The following is a 12759-nucleotide window of genomic DNA, read 5'->3' as shown; positions in this document are numbered from 1 at the left end:
ACATGAATATTTGTGGTATGGGTGATATTTTAAAAATGTCCTGAGAAATCCTATCCACGGGCATTGTGGGCTATAAATGCATATTGATATGGTATTTCAATGGGCCTTTTGTTATGAGAAAATTTTGTTTTCTGGCTTAAAAAGAAAGATATGTTTATTTGAAAATTTAGCATTTAATCATATTCACAAACAAAATTCCATTAAGACAGAAAAAAAATCAGAAAAAGATGACCTGCTGCTCATGTTCTGTGTTCATAATCTCTTAATCAATCTAGGTTCATCTTGAAACTCCTTAATATCATGAAAAGTGACTGTTCTCAAATGTCTCTGTGTTCTGGAGAGGTAGTCCTTGCTCTAGTATGGTGCATGTGTGTGTGCGTATGTTTGTTTTACATTTCAGATTGAACATTTGATTTTGTGCCAGGATAATATTTTATGTCCCAGTTCAGAAAATAATTGACAATAACTGTACCTAGCTCTGCAGCAGTGTTGGGCCCTAGGAAGGGCCCTCTAAATGTGGACTCTGTTTGGACATTTCTCTTGTAGTTTGTTTTTTCATAATCAGCCATCCAAACGGTATCTAGCTTCTATGTTACTTCACACCTTCTCCCCATCAAAAACCATCTTTGGGAAATAAAGATGTCTTGCTTAAGTGGCCAGGTAAAAGCCATGTTACCTGCAGGTAACTTTCACTCCTGTTTATGAGGGGGGATAAGCAAACTGTTTAATCTAACTTCATCATATGTACACTTTTTTAGCTGTAGATTGGATGACTTTGTTCCACTCAGGTGATGGCATATGGTGGAAATGAATACACAGATCTTGGAAAAATATCCTATTTTTAAATAAAGCATAACACTGGATGCTTTCTTATAAACAACCACTAAAATGATTGGATTACACATACTTTTTTCTCAATTATTAGAAATTTAATTTAAAGAATGTACTATGTGAAAAAATTCTTATGCTTATATTTTCTTGAAGAGTGTTCTGTGAGTCTCTATATGAAAGTAACCTAAGTGTCCATCAGTAGATGAATGGATAAAGAAGAGTGGTACATATATACACAATGGAATATTATTCAGCCATAGAAAGAAAAGAACTACTGCCATTTGCAGCAACATGGATGGATCTAGTGGGTATTATGCTCAGTGAAATAAGCCAGGCAGAGAAAGACAAATACCATATGATTTCACTTATTTGTGGAGTATAAAAACAAAGCAAAACAGAAGGAACAAAACAGCATTATACTCATAGATACTGAGAAGTGACTAGTGGTTACCAAGGGGGAGGGGAGTGGGTGGAGGGACTGTCAAACCACTGTGATGTACATTTGATTTAAAAAAAAAATGTTTATCTTTGTTTATTTTTGTATTGTTTCAGGAGCTTTGAAAAGTTTAGATCATTGTTTCCCAAACTTGAGACTTAAATGAACTTTCATGTTTGTCATTCTGGGGGAAAAAATGTATTCTGTGCACATTAAAGGGCATCAGAAAATTACCTTCTCTCTGCAGTTTTAACATTGTCTCCAAAATGTATAAATTTGAACCTTTGCAAAATCTTCCTTTGCCTTGGGAGTTTGCTTAGTGGTCATCAATCATGTAAAAGCAGTTGACTTCTGGGCTTTCTCTGTTCCCTTCTGGAGAGACACCCAACCTTTATCGCAGCCCTGGCAGCCACGGAAGCCATGTCAAGCCTTCACATGAAGTCATTCTCCTGCCCTAAATCCAGTATCAATAAAAGCAGAAAGCTTAAGTGTATGGAAAAAGTAATATGCATGTGCTTTGGCTCTTACTGAATCTTTGAGCTATCTCTTCAAATCCCATCAATCTCAAGAAAGCCAATGTGTTAGTTTCGCATTCGTGAACATATCAGTGTGGTGTTTAGAGAAAACGGACACGCTTCCCATAACTACACTTAACAATATATACTACTGGAAGAAAAAGATGGGAGCTGCTTTTTAATTGTTTTTTCATTAAGTATATAGCAGTAATACACTCCAGGTTGAAAGGATTCAAAATACCTAGTCTTTGGCATGGGTGAATAGCCATTATTTTTGGTCTTAAGGCAAATTTGCATATGTAGTATACCCAGCCTCATTTTTGTTATGCAGCTCATAACCAAATGGGGTTTTCTCATTTGCATTTTTTTGTACCTCAGAGTATATATTAAGGACCTACTTTACGTTTGGCCTCCAGGCGTGGAGGTTTAAGGTGAGCATATGCTTCCCGTCGTCAGTGTTTCAGCATGAGCTGGGGGAGGCAGCTGATGGAAGCACCCTGGGCACGCGGGGCCTGGCTGCACGCACAGAGGCTCAGCGGACAGAGCAGCTGGGCTGCCCAGTGGGGTGGCCAGCAGGGTTCCTGAGGGGCTCTCTGCAGGCAGTGCCTGGGGAGCTCGGCCATCTGGTCTACCGCAGCCCTTCCAGGAGCCGCCCCCGACCCTCCATCACCCATCTTAGCATCAATCCAAGGAACTAGATTAATTTTCTTAAGGGTATTTAATTTACAAGTGTTTACCCTGAGTGAACCGAGAGGCTTTGCTTTTGGCAAAAGTAGTGGTTCTTTACTTTGTGTGACCCTGTTGAGTCCTAGTGTGGACCTCTGAACCTGTCCCCTGCAAACACGGTGACATGCCCATAACTTACGTGGTCCTGAACAGTGCTGTCAGGAAGCCAGACATGGGGCGCCTGGAAGCTGGCACAGGGCCCCATCCTGAGTGCTGACAGGCTAAGGGTCATCAGGGAATGGGAGGTGGCAGGAAGGGCATCATGTAGTCAGGGCAGGGAATCACTGGGGTTGCTTTTTCTCACCATGCATCCCTTGTAAGATGTGTTTACTCTGCCTACTACAGTAAAAGCACCCTGCCTTTCTTGGTCTCCAGTTAAAAATTCTTTTTCGTAGTACATTGAATGCAAATATCCTTCAGGAGAAAAAACCTGTGGTTTGCCATGTAGTTTAAAAATTGTTCTTCTTGACATTTTATTTTGGCCTATTGGTTAGTTCCAACCCCATCTTTGACCATAGGAATCCAAGCAGAATTCCTAACAGTTAGTAAATACTCTAATTGTACTTTGGCACTGTGTAATGTTGTCATCTGTGGCCAGTTTCCATGTTGCTCTCAGGTCTTATAAGCATCACTGTATCAAATGCGGCTAATGAGTCATCATTCATACTTTTAAAATTGTTTCTAATTTTTGTTGTTTGATGCAAAATAAATGGAAATTACCATAAAGAAAAGCAAAAACCTCCAAAGTGGATTGGAGAATGACACTCAGGGCCTAAAGAACAATATATGTTAAATTATAGTGCAGATTCTAACCCATAATAATAGAAGTTGTCACGGTCCAGCTTACTATACCAATGCATCAGTAAACTATTTTAGCATGCAGAAATATGATACTTAGATTTAAGTAGGGGATGAATTAGGAAAACCTTCAAATGTGTGCAATATAAAGAAGGAAGTCCAGCATCTTAAACTACGTGGTCGGTAGAAAATTCTACTTTTTCTGTTGGAAATACCAAGATTTAAAGGTGCACGTGACCCACAGCACACCAAGCCTGCAGGTAAATAAGTTGGCTGAGTCTCTCACTCTTGCCCGTTCTCAAAAAAATGTGTGGTTTTCTCCTGAAGCAATTCATGGCATATGCAGAACCTCCAAGCTATTAGTTCAGAAAAAAATAACAATAAAGTAAAAAACAGGCTTATGAATTCAGAGCCCTTTGGTGTCCTCTCAGGACTCATCCGGCCTGGTGCCTTTTGTTTCCCCAGAATTAGTGTTTTGCTTCTGTGAAGTGCCATATCCTTGGACTGCTGGTCTGTCTTCCAAACAGGAATCCTGTCATGTTTTACAGTCATTATGAAATAAAGCGCTAAAGCCCATCTCAGTTTTATTCCATTCACACCACTCTCATTACATAGATGTGGGGCTGACACACTGCGTTTTGTCTGGCTGAGCGCCTCAGTTTTCAAGCCAATCAGTGGACTCAGAGAGCGGTGGAGGATTTTTCTTGCAGAAGAGTAATAATGTTAATGGGGCCGATGGCCTTGATGATTACCTGCAGTAATGGGGCTTGTTAAAATGTAGGATCTGAGGCCTCTCCCCCAACTCAATAAATCAGCACCTTTTGCCCCGATCTGCTGCGGCTCCTATGCACATTAATGTTACCCCAGCCAGGCTCAGCTTTCCCCCAGCACTGAGAAGGGAAGAGCCAGGCAGAGGTCCCTGCAGGCCAGCACCCACAACCATCTGTGTAGGAAATACAGTGATGGAAGATTTAAATGGCTAGCAAACTCCCATTTACTTTAAAGTAGCGTGCAATCTTGGAAAAAAAATGCAAAATTTATTTTTATGAGAATGAACAGCCTTTTATGTAATTGCAAACTCACGCACTTTGGCAGGCTGTCTGTTACTTGGGATGTCAAGTTGCAGGGCAGTGCAATACCAGCAGTTGGGGCTGCATGTGTGCGGAGCTGGTGGGAGTCTGGGTTCAGTCTCTCTTAGCCAGACTAAACCCTATCCTAGAGATTTTCCTTACTTTGTCCCTGTGCTAGTGAAGGATGGTAAAGCCTCTCACTTCTGCAGACTGCCGTCCATGACAGCAGGGAAGACGAGGGAGGCCGGTGAGAGACCTGTAATTTGGGTGAAGATTTTTCCATATGTTGAACTGATAACCTACCTTGAACTAACTTCTGTTTCCTTCCTTTCTAGATTTATACACATATCTAACCCCTTCTTTACTTCATGTTAGTTTTGTATGAGGGACCTAAAGTGGATAACTAATTTTACATGATAAAACTTTGATCAATGCCTAAAGCATTGCATAACTTTCAGGATTGAAGTTTAAATTTCATAAATTAACTACTGTCATTACCTAGTTTTTTATAGCTAAAATTCATAAATATTAAGGCTTAGATCCAGTAAAAGACAGTGATCTGAAAAGCCCGGAATTTGTCACTTCCTGTTTCATGAATTTTCCTTCTCTCCCTTTTGGTTTTACAGAAAAAGAATCTGAAGAATATTCTAAAAAAGGAAATTTGTAAACCTGTATCAAGAGACAAATATCCCAGTATTTCCCAGGCATCTGTCAGTGTTTTACTACCTCATGATTAATTTTTTCTCTCAAGTTTGCTGTGTTCCCTAAAGTTCTTATGTTTTGACATCTGCTAGTACAAAGGGGTTGATTAATCTAGTTTTGGACTCAAATGAAGGAGGCCATTTTTTTTGTTATGTTATGTACATTTCTGACCTTGAAGAGAGAATCACATACTGGTTTTAAATAAATTCTCCTATTCTTTCCACAATGTTGTGTAGAAATTTGCTTTATTAAGTAGCATAAAAGACTGAGTATAAAAAGTAGAGTGAGAGTGTTTCTAGGATTTAGGGTAACAATTCTGAAGCTGCTACAGCTCTGGACAATGTCTTATTTGTCATGAAAGGTCAAGGGCCTAGCACCCATAGCCTAGGTAAACGACTAAATACAGCTTTTGGTGGTCATTCATACGTTTGTGGCAATGCAGAGGCATGCCATCTTTAGAGAAACCACACTGTAAGCATGTAAGAATGTGGTGAAGGAGTTGCTATACCAGCATGATGCTCTCACGTCTCACTGGCCCCTGCTTTATAAGGTCATCCCAGTCCGGGATTACTTGCGTCCACTCCTCCTCCTCCTGCCTGTCAGTGAGGGCCTGCCTCTGCTCACAGGCATCCATTCTTACCACATTTTCACTTACTCACAAATTAGCCATGATTCCTGTTCCTTAGAATCTCTAGTAAATCAGTGACCTTTCCATTCAAAGAAATGGCCTTTCCCCCAGGCCTCAAACGTCAGTGTAAACACTGTGGGTCAAACCCCTTACAGGTGGTCTGAGACTGTAACAGGGCCAAAAGATTCAGGAACCGTTACTTCCTGAAATATCTATACTCTATGGGCCACATTTCTGTATTTTTAGCAATATTTTTCTAGTTAGCTTTGTTTGCAGTGATTTTGCTCTTAAATATTTTACATTTTAATTGGACTTTTCTTTTTTTAGCTGTGTTTTGGGGTGATATTGCCTTAGATGATGAAGACTTAAATATCTTTCAAATTGATAGGACAATTGACCTTACACAGAACCCCTTTGGAAACCTTGGACATACCACAGGTATGGTTGATTATTTGATTCAATTTGCATTTATTTTGGAGAAAATATACTCTTCATATGCTGTAAATACTCTTTGAATCATTTTTTTGTATCCCACTGATGAACTCTTATTTCCTGGACACAAATGAGTCTACTTAGATTTTGTTCATAGCTTTCATTTTACTAATTAATTAATTTAATACACATGTTGTAGCGTTTATCATGTACTAGGCCTCGTTTAAGTGCTTTGCAGATATAAATTCTTGGAAATATAACAACTCCAGCTGACCAGTGTTGTGATTTACAAGTGAGAAGATTGAGGCTTATAAGTCATATAGTTTGCCTGTTGTCACCGAGCCAGGAAGTGGCTGAGTCAGGAACAAAATTCAATTCTGAGCAAGGCCACGAACTTCATATTCTTAACATTATATCCAGATGCCTTCCATTTAAATATTGAGTTGCAAAATGTAAATAATTCTTAATTATAAACAAATATTTAGAAAATTTCACATCTGTTTATCTGCCTGTCTGTGATTTTTATAAAAACCCAGAAGACAATTTCAATTTTAGTGGTTTGAACATGTTTGAATTATACCTATATGAGACTTACAATATTTAAAAGGTTATTTGGGATCTCATTTAAAAATGTTTTTAATTACCATTTAAAAAATATTTATAGTATCTTGATATGATATTTCTATATTTCATTTTGGAGAAAAATTGCAGTTAAAAGGTTAAAATTTTTTTGTGTGCTTATAGCTAAGAAATGTATTTGGTACCATGCTTTTGATCTCATTGATCTCTTCACATCCAATGCATTTTTATTCTGTTCTGTGGAAAATAAAATATGTAATTCCTTTGTGATTTCTAACAGATGAATATGTTACAGGATAAAAGACTTTTTATTTTGAGTTAATATCTCTGACCAATTTATTTCTTTCACAACTTTTTATTACTGCAAATTTGAAATATGTGGAAAAGGTGATAAGATAGCGTTAAGAAACACCAATGCAAAGATATTCTTACCTCTTAGATCCAACAGTTGTTGACAGTTTGCCATATTTGCTCTGTGTGTTTATTGGTGTGCATACAAAACCACATTTTGAAATTAATTTCAGACAGCATGGCATTTCAACGTTAAGTAGGTTAGCACGCACTTTTTTAAAGAAAAGAACATTATCCTATATCAACAAAATACTGTTATATCTACGAAGTTTATATAAGATAATAAAGACTAAGGAATTTATTCAAAATAACACGTTACTTAGAAAGGTATGCTTTGGCCTTTGTTATAGGTAATGACAGTTTTTTCTAAAGCATACACCAAATGTAGGAGGAAAACTGCTTTACTGTGTAGTCACAGAAAAGACATCCCTACAGTATATGTTTATTGACAGACTTGCCCATTGCTGTTCACAATTAGTACTGCCATTGGGACAGTGTATTCTCACGACAACAATAGGACAGCTCAACAGAATCCTAGATTTGCCCTGTTACATTTCAGTTTTTATTAAATTTTTTGTTAGTTTCAAACTTCATTCAGGTCATTTATTTAACCCATTGTCTCCCCATTGTACTGGGGGCATTCATTTTCTATGAGGAAAAGAAAATTAATACTCTTTAGTTTTATGATTTCATTTATAGTTAAGATCTGAAGTAGTTATAGTTGGAAGAAAAATATTATTTTAGATAAATAATAGCATAAAACAGATTACACTGTCAATCATAAATACATTTATTGTAAATATATATATAAAAGGTACACATGCTTGAAAGTAACCTTAACTGCTTAATTGAATTTCAAACAATGTAAAAACCTTTATTTTATTTTTTTACTTACTCTGTCTTTTCCCTTTCTTGTTACTTTGTGCTGAATTTTCTGATTTCAAACTGTATAGTGTTTCTCACAAATATTTATTTATTTTGTATATTTTTATTTCATGTTTAGAATATGTGAGAAAATAACCACTTCTTTTATGAATTCCCTTTTTCTATTTTAATGAATTACCTATACAGAATTTTATTTCAATTGCTATAGGACATTTAAAATTGATAAAAACTGAAAACATTGCCTTTGATAATATTGAAACATTGTTTTTTCAATTCTATATAATTACCCTTATTCTTATAATTACCTCAAATTAACTAAGACATTTCTTTTTTCTCATATTAGAATACTTCTAAATCTATTTGTGTATGTTCTAGGCCTATCTAATATGAAGTACCATTGTTACGTAATAGTCATTTCAAATATATAGATGCCATCTTTTAAAAATGTTTCTTACAACAACTTAGGAATGAATACATTTAGATATTACCTCATCTTTGTGAAATGTTCAATGAAAAAATTTCAAAAAATTTTCTCAAGGGTACGCAGTAAAAATGTGAACATGTAACACAAATAGCTGAGCAGATTGCTAGTCATGGACAAGCACCCTATCTCATCTGCCTTATAAGGACTTAATTGATTTTTTCCTCTAAGAGGCTTATATGGTAATTTTTATTATTGTTTTTGTTTTTATTAGCTTCAGTCTAGGTAATTAAGTTTTGATATTAATTGAAAATGGAAAAAAAAAGGTGTTTGGAAAAAATAGTGTTGAGTCTGAGAACAGTTTGTTGTCTATGGATTTTTGGTTGTCTTAGCCCACAGTGTGAATTGATCTGGTGTCACGGGTGATTATATTGGTTGTTTGCTCAATGAGATCTCTTTGTTATTTGTCTATTAAAAATTCAAGGAGAAGAGAAAATAGGAGATAGAATTGGGAGGGTATTTTATTTAAGCCCTGAAATCCAAGGACTTGGATTCTGTCACGTGTTCTGCTTTCTGACTTAAGATGGGAATCCACCTTTACTGCTCTTTGTTGGCAATACTGTAAAAAAGCGCATTTCCTTATCCTGACCCTCTCCTCTATCTCTTGAGATTTAAAATCTTTACATTTCTGTTTATAAATTTTGCAAATTGTATAGTGAGACATTTCCCTGCTAAACATCCTTTTGGATGCTCATCTTGTGACTTTTTTCTTAATATGTGTTGTTGGCTTTTAGTTGTTTTTATATTAGTTACGGCAGCTAATTGTCAAATTTTCTTTGAATATATTAAAAAATATGATGGGCTTTTAAAAATACTTCAAAATTGATCAAAGCTTTGGAGAAAATCTTGGACTAGAAATTTGGTCTTCTAATGTTTTTGTTTGCATTTGCTGATTTGGTGTCTTAAGGTATTTATTTTGCATTGTTGAAATAGCTGGAATGCAATAGTCAGGGCAGAACAACTTGCCGTCATCCTATGTAATGTCCAGTATAACATACCCTACATATGCCATGCCACAGTGAAGAAAAAGTTTCAGATGATCCATGGATGACTCAACTGCCATAATGTCCAAATAAAGTCATTTAGGTTGCTCTCTGGATCTGCCCAACACTCTTTTTTTTAGTTACCAAAATTTGTTATTGTAGAATTTTTGCCCTCTTCTAAGATTTACGGGTATTCATGACTCTAACACTCTAATACTGCATTAAAAAAAGATGTCTAAAGAGAAATTAATGTAGCCTATTACTATTGTTTGTTTATAAGAACTTAGAAGTACAGTAAATTTTAACTTAATTATTTTCTTTTATTCTTAAGGTGGATTTGGAGACCATGGTATGTCAAAGAAACGAGGAGCTCTCTACCAACTTATAGAAAGGATAAGAAGAATTGGCTCTGGTATATCAATGTTTAAAGTTGCAGACGCTTGACTTGATGTACAGTAAATATTATACTAATAGCAGTTCAGTTTTCCATTATGATGCAAAATATGTAAGGATATATACTGACAAAGAGGCCTTTATTCATTTTAACTTTGTTTATTGATATTTGATGTAAGTTTTTAGAAATTAATTTGGGACAATTGAAATATTTCTTTAACTTATTTTTAGCTTCTCCTTATTAAAAAGTAATAAAATTTAATTTTATCATTGATATTTATTGCCAGTAAATTAGATATTACACTAAGGTGTTTTGATTCAGCATGGAACTACATCTATTTTAATCAAATAAAAAATATCATGCCTGTTTGTTTTGAAATAGAATACACAAAGTAAATTGACAGACTGATTTGTTAGATTAAAAATAGTAGGAAATGTTTTTGACCCTTCCAAAAATAGACATAGAGAAATGGCCTTCTGGTTGCATAATTAATTATGATTTATTGTATTTAATTTATTAACTGCTATCTTTAGATTTTAGAGTTGTTTTATTAAAATGATATTAAAATGATACATGTTAGGAACATGGGAATTGAGAGGCATGCATTCAATGCTTGTTGTGTCTGCAGCATAAACAACAGTAATAGGATATTTATAACAACTGTGAGTGATGAATAAGAAAGAATGATAATGCAAATTTAGGAAAAACAAAAACAGTGAAAATACTATGAAAACCACCAAAAAAATTCATGATTACAGACTTGAAAGTGCTCCAGATAGGCTTCATTGTATGTTGACCTGTTCACATGTGTACTGATCTCTAAATCACGCTGTAAAACTTTGGAACCCAGAAGAAATCCCATCATTCAGGAAGGCATGTCTGTCTTAACATCATTTCATTTATTATATGTTGTGATATTCATGATTTTAGCCCATGCTATAGAACATCAATTCTGATTTAAAGGATTAAGGATCTAGGAGGAGTAAGAAGAGTTTTGACTGTCATGGGGAATTTTTAAACAAAGCCCATTTTATCTTCTGGTGGTGAATTGGTAGTGATGTTGTAAATTATAATGCATAAAACCATTTTTCTGTGGCCTATAATTCTGCCTGTCTTCTTTCTATCCACCACAGGTTGTTGTATGGAAATTCACTAAAATTTGCTCATAGAGCATCAGAAAACAGTATTTTGACATGAAATACTTAAATATTTTAATGTCCTTTTCAAGTATGTAATATAAATGAAGTTTTTCTTTAATCATTTTGACTTCAGGCATATTGACACAAATATGTAAGACAGTTTAACTTTTGTCCTTTAAGAGGAAGGATTCCTTGATCATGGACTTGTGTTTCACAGGATGTTTTAAATGTCATTACAGGCTTGGGGCAAAACAACACAGTTAAGGGCAAAGTACCTCTAAAATTCTCAGGGCAAAGTGAGAAAAACCGAGTTCCTAGAGCTGCTACATCAAGAACTGAAAGAATATGGCCTGGAGGCGTCATCCCTTATGTTATTGGAGGCAACTTCACTGGTAAGAGATACCCAGAGTGTCTGTTTTGATAAGGACAGAAAAATTATTGTACAGACAAATATAAATTTTTATATTTTTAAAGAATATTAATATGTAAAACATAGTATTAAATCAACCTTGAGAAATAACCTGTTCCCCTTTAGATTGAACAGTTCAGAATGCCTTTGAAATTGAAAAGCATCTTTAGTCTTGAGATCTAAGAGCCCAAAGTACTATTCTGGGATTTGAACTGAGTTCCAAATGTGCCCATCAAATCTGGAAACTGACTTCTCTTCCACTGAGGAAGAATGTGAGTCCCATGTATGGAGCCCTGTACGGGTAGTGAGCTTGAACCTTCTGGCGACAGAGCTAGCATCCTTTTTTTTTTTTTTTTTTTTTTAAATTTTTTATTAAGGTATGATTGATATACACTCTATTGAAGGTTTCACATGAAAAAACAATGTGGTTACTACATTTACCCGTATTATCAAGTCCCCACCCATACCCCAATGCAGTCACTGTCCATCAGTGCAGCAACTTAGCATCCTTTTCTAATGGAGGTGTGAGGTTAGCCCCATATTCACTGGCTGATGACAGTGGTGGCATCTGAACTGCCCAGCTCCTGTCGGCCAGAGGAGCTGGCAGCAGGCAGTCGTCCTGGAGCAGCATGCATTTTACTAACGTGCTGTCCTTCCTCAGGCAGCCAGCGAGCCATGTTCAAGCAGGCCATGAGGCACTGGGAAAAGCACACGTGTGTGACCTTCATCGAAAGGAGCGACGAGGAGAGTTACATTGTCTTCACGTACAGACCTTGTGGGTAAGTAGGACCAGGCATGATTTCAGCCAGTTTGAAGGGAACAAATCCATAGGTAGGACTCACTTCTTCATATTTGCTTAGGATTTTGCTTGTGAGGAAGTGCGAATTTTACACAAGTAAATGGCATATTTTAAATAAACATGTTCTTTGATCACAGACCCTAAGTGTATCCCTGCCTCTTCAGTTAATTTTCCTTGTGTCCCAACTGTAACAGGGGTATGGGTCACATCCCACTCATCGGAGTAAGAGCTCTAATGTCCTTGCCTGGTGGATCTCTTGTACTCCCTCTAAAATCTGTGCAGTGAGCTCTCTCACTATTCCCCTTGTCTGTGGATTTCCATGCCTGTCCACGTCAGTGCTGTGGCCCATTCATGTCTTTGTCGTGCCACACCCAGTCTACTCCACACATGGTCTGTACCACATGCAGTCTGCTGCACACATGGTCTGCTCCACACGTGGTCTACTCCAGTGGCTCTCATCTCCTCACCCAATCACCACCACTAGAATTATCTTCAAAACATGCCAGTCAGAGCAAGATGCCACACTCCCTGATATTCTTCAGTGTTGCCTCCTACGGTGCTGTGTTCTACATTTGCTCCCTATAGGACACCCAGCACACTG

General features: G+C 36.6%; 1 protein-coding gene across 2 annotated transcripts in view; it reads left to right on the top strand.

The window, feature by feature from the left end:
* TLL1 (tolloid like 1) overlaps positions 1-12759 on the top strand; it is a 184090-nt gene that overhangs the window by 67647 nt on the left and 103684 nt on the right. For both annotated transcript variants that reach the window (XM_036889090.2, XM_036889091.2), the window contains exons 2-5: positions 6034-6144; positions 9749-9829; positions 11190-11342; positions 12021-12138. In XM_036889090.2, the coding sequence (XP_036744985.2) occupies positions 6034-6144; positions 9749-9829; positions 11190-11342; positions 12021-12138 (463 nt within the window). The remainder of the gene's footprint in view (positions 1-6033; positions 6145-9748; positions 9830-11189; positions 11343-12020; positions 12139-12759) is intronic.

The sequence above is a fragment of the Manis pentadactyla genome, chromosome 1 (genome assembly GCF_030020395.1).
Source record: "Manis pentadactyla isolate mManPen7 chromosome 1, mManPen7.hap1, whole genome shotgun sequence".
Classification (NCBI taxonomy): Eukaryota; Metazoa; Chordata; class Mammalia; order Pholidota; family Manidae; genus Manis; species Manis pentadactyla.
This window is presented reverse-complemented; position numbering and strand designations above follow the sequence as displayed.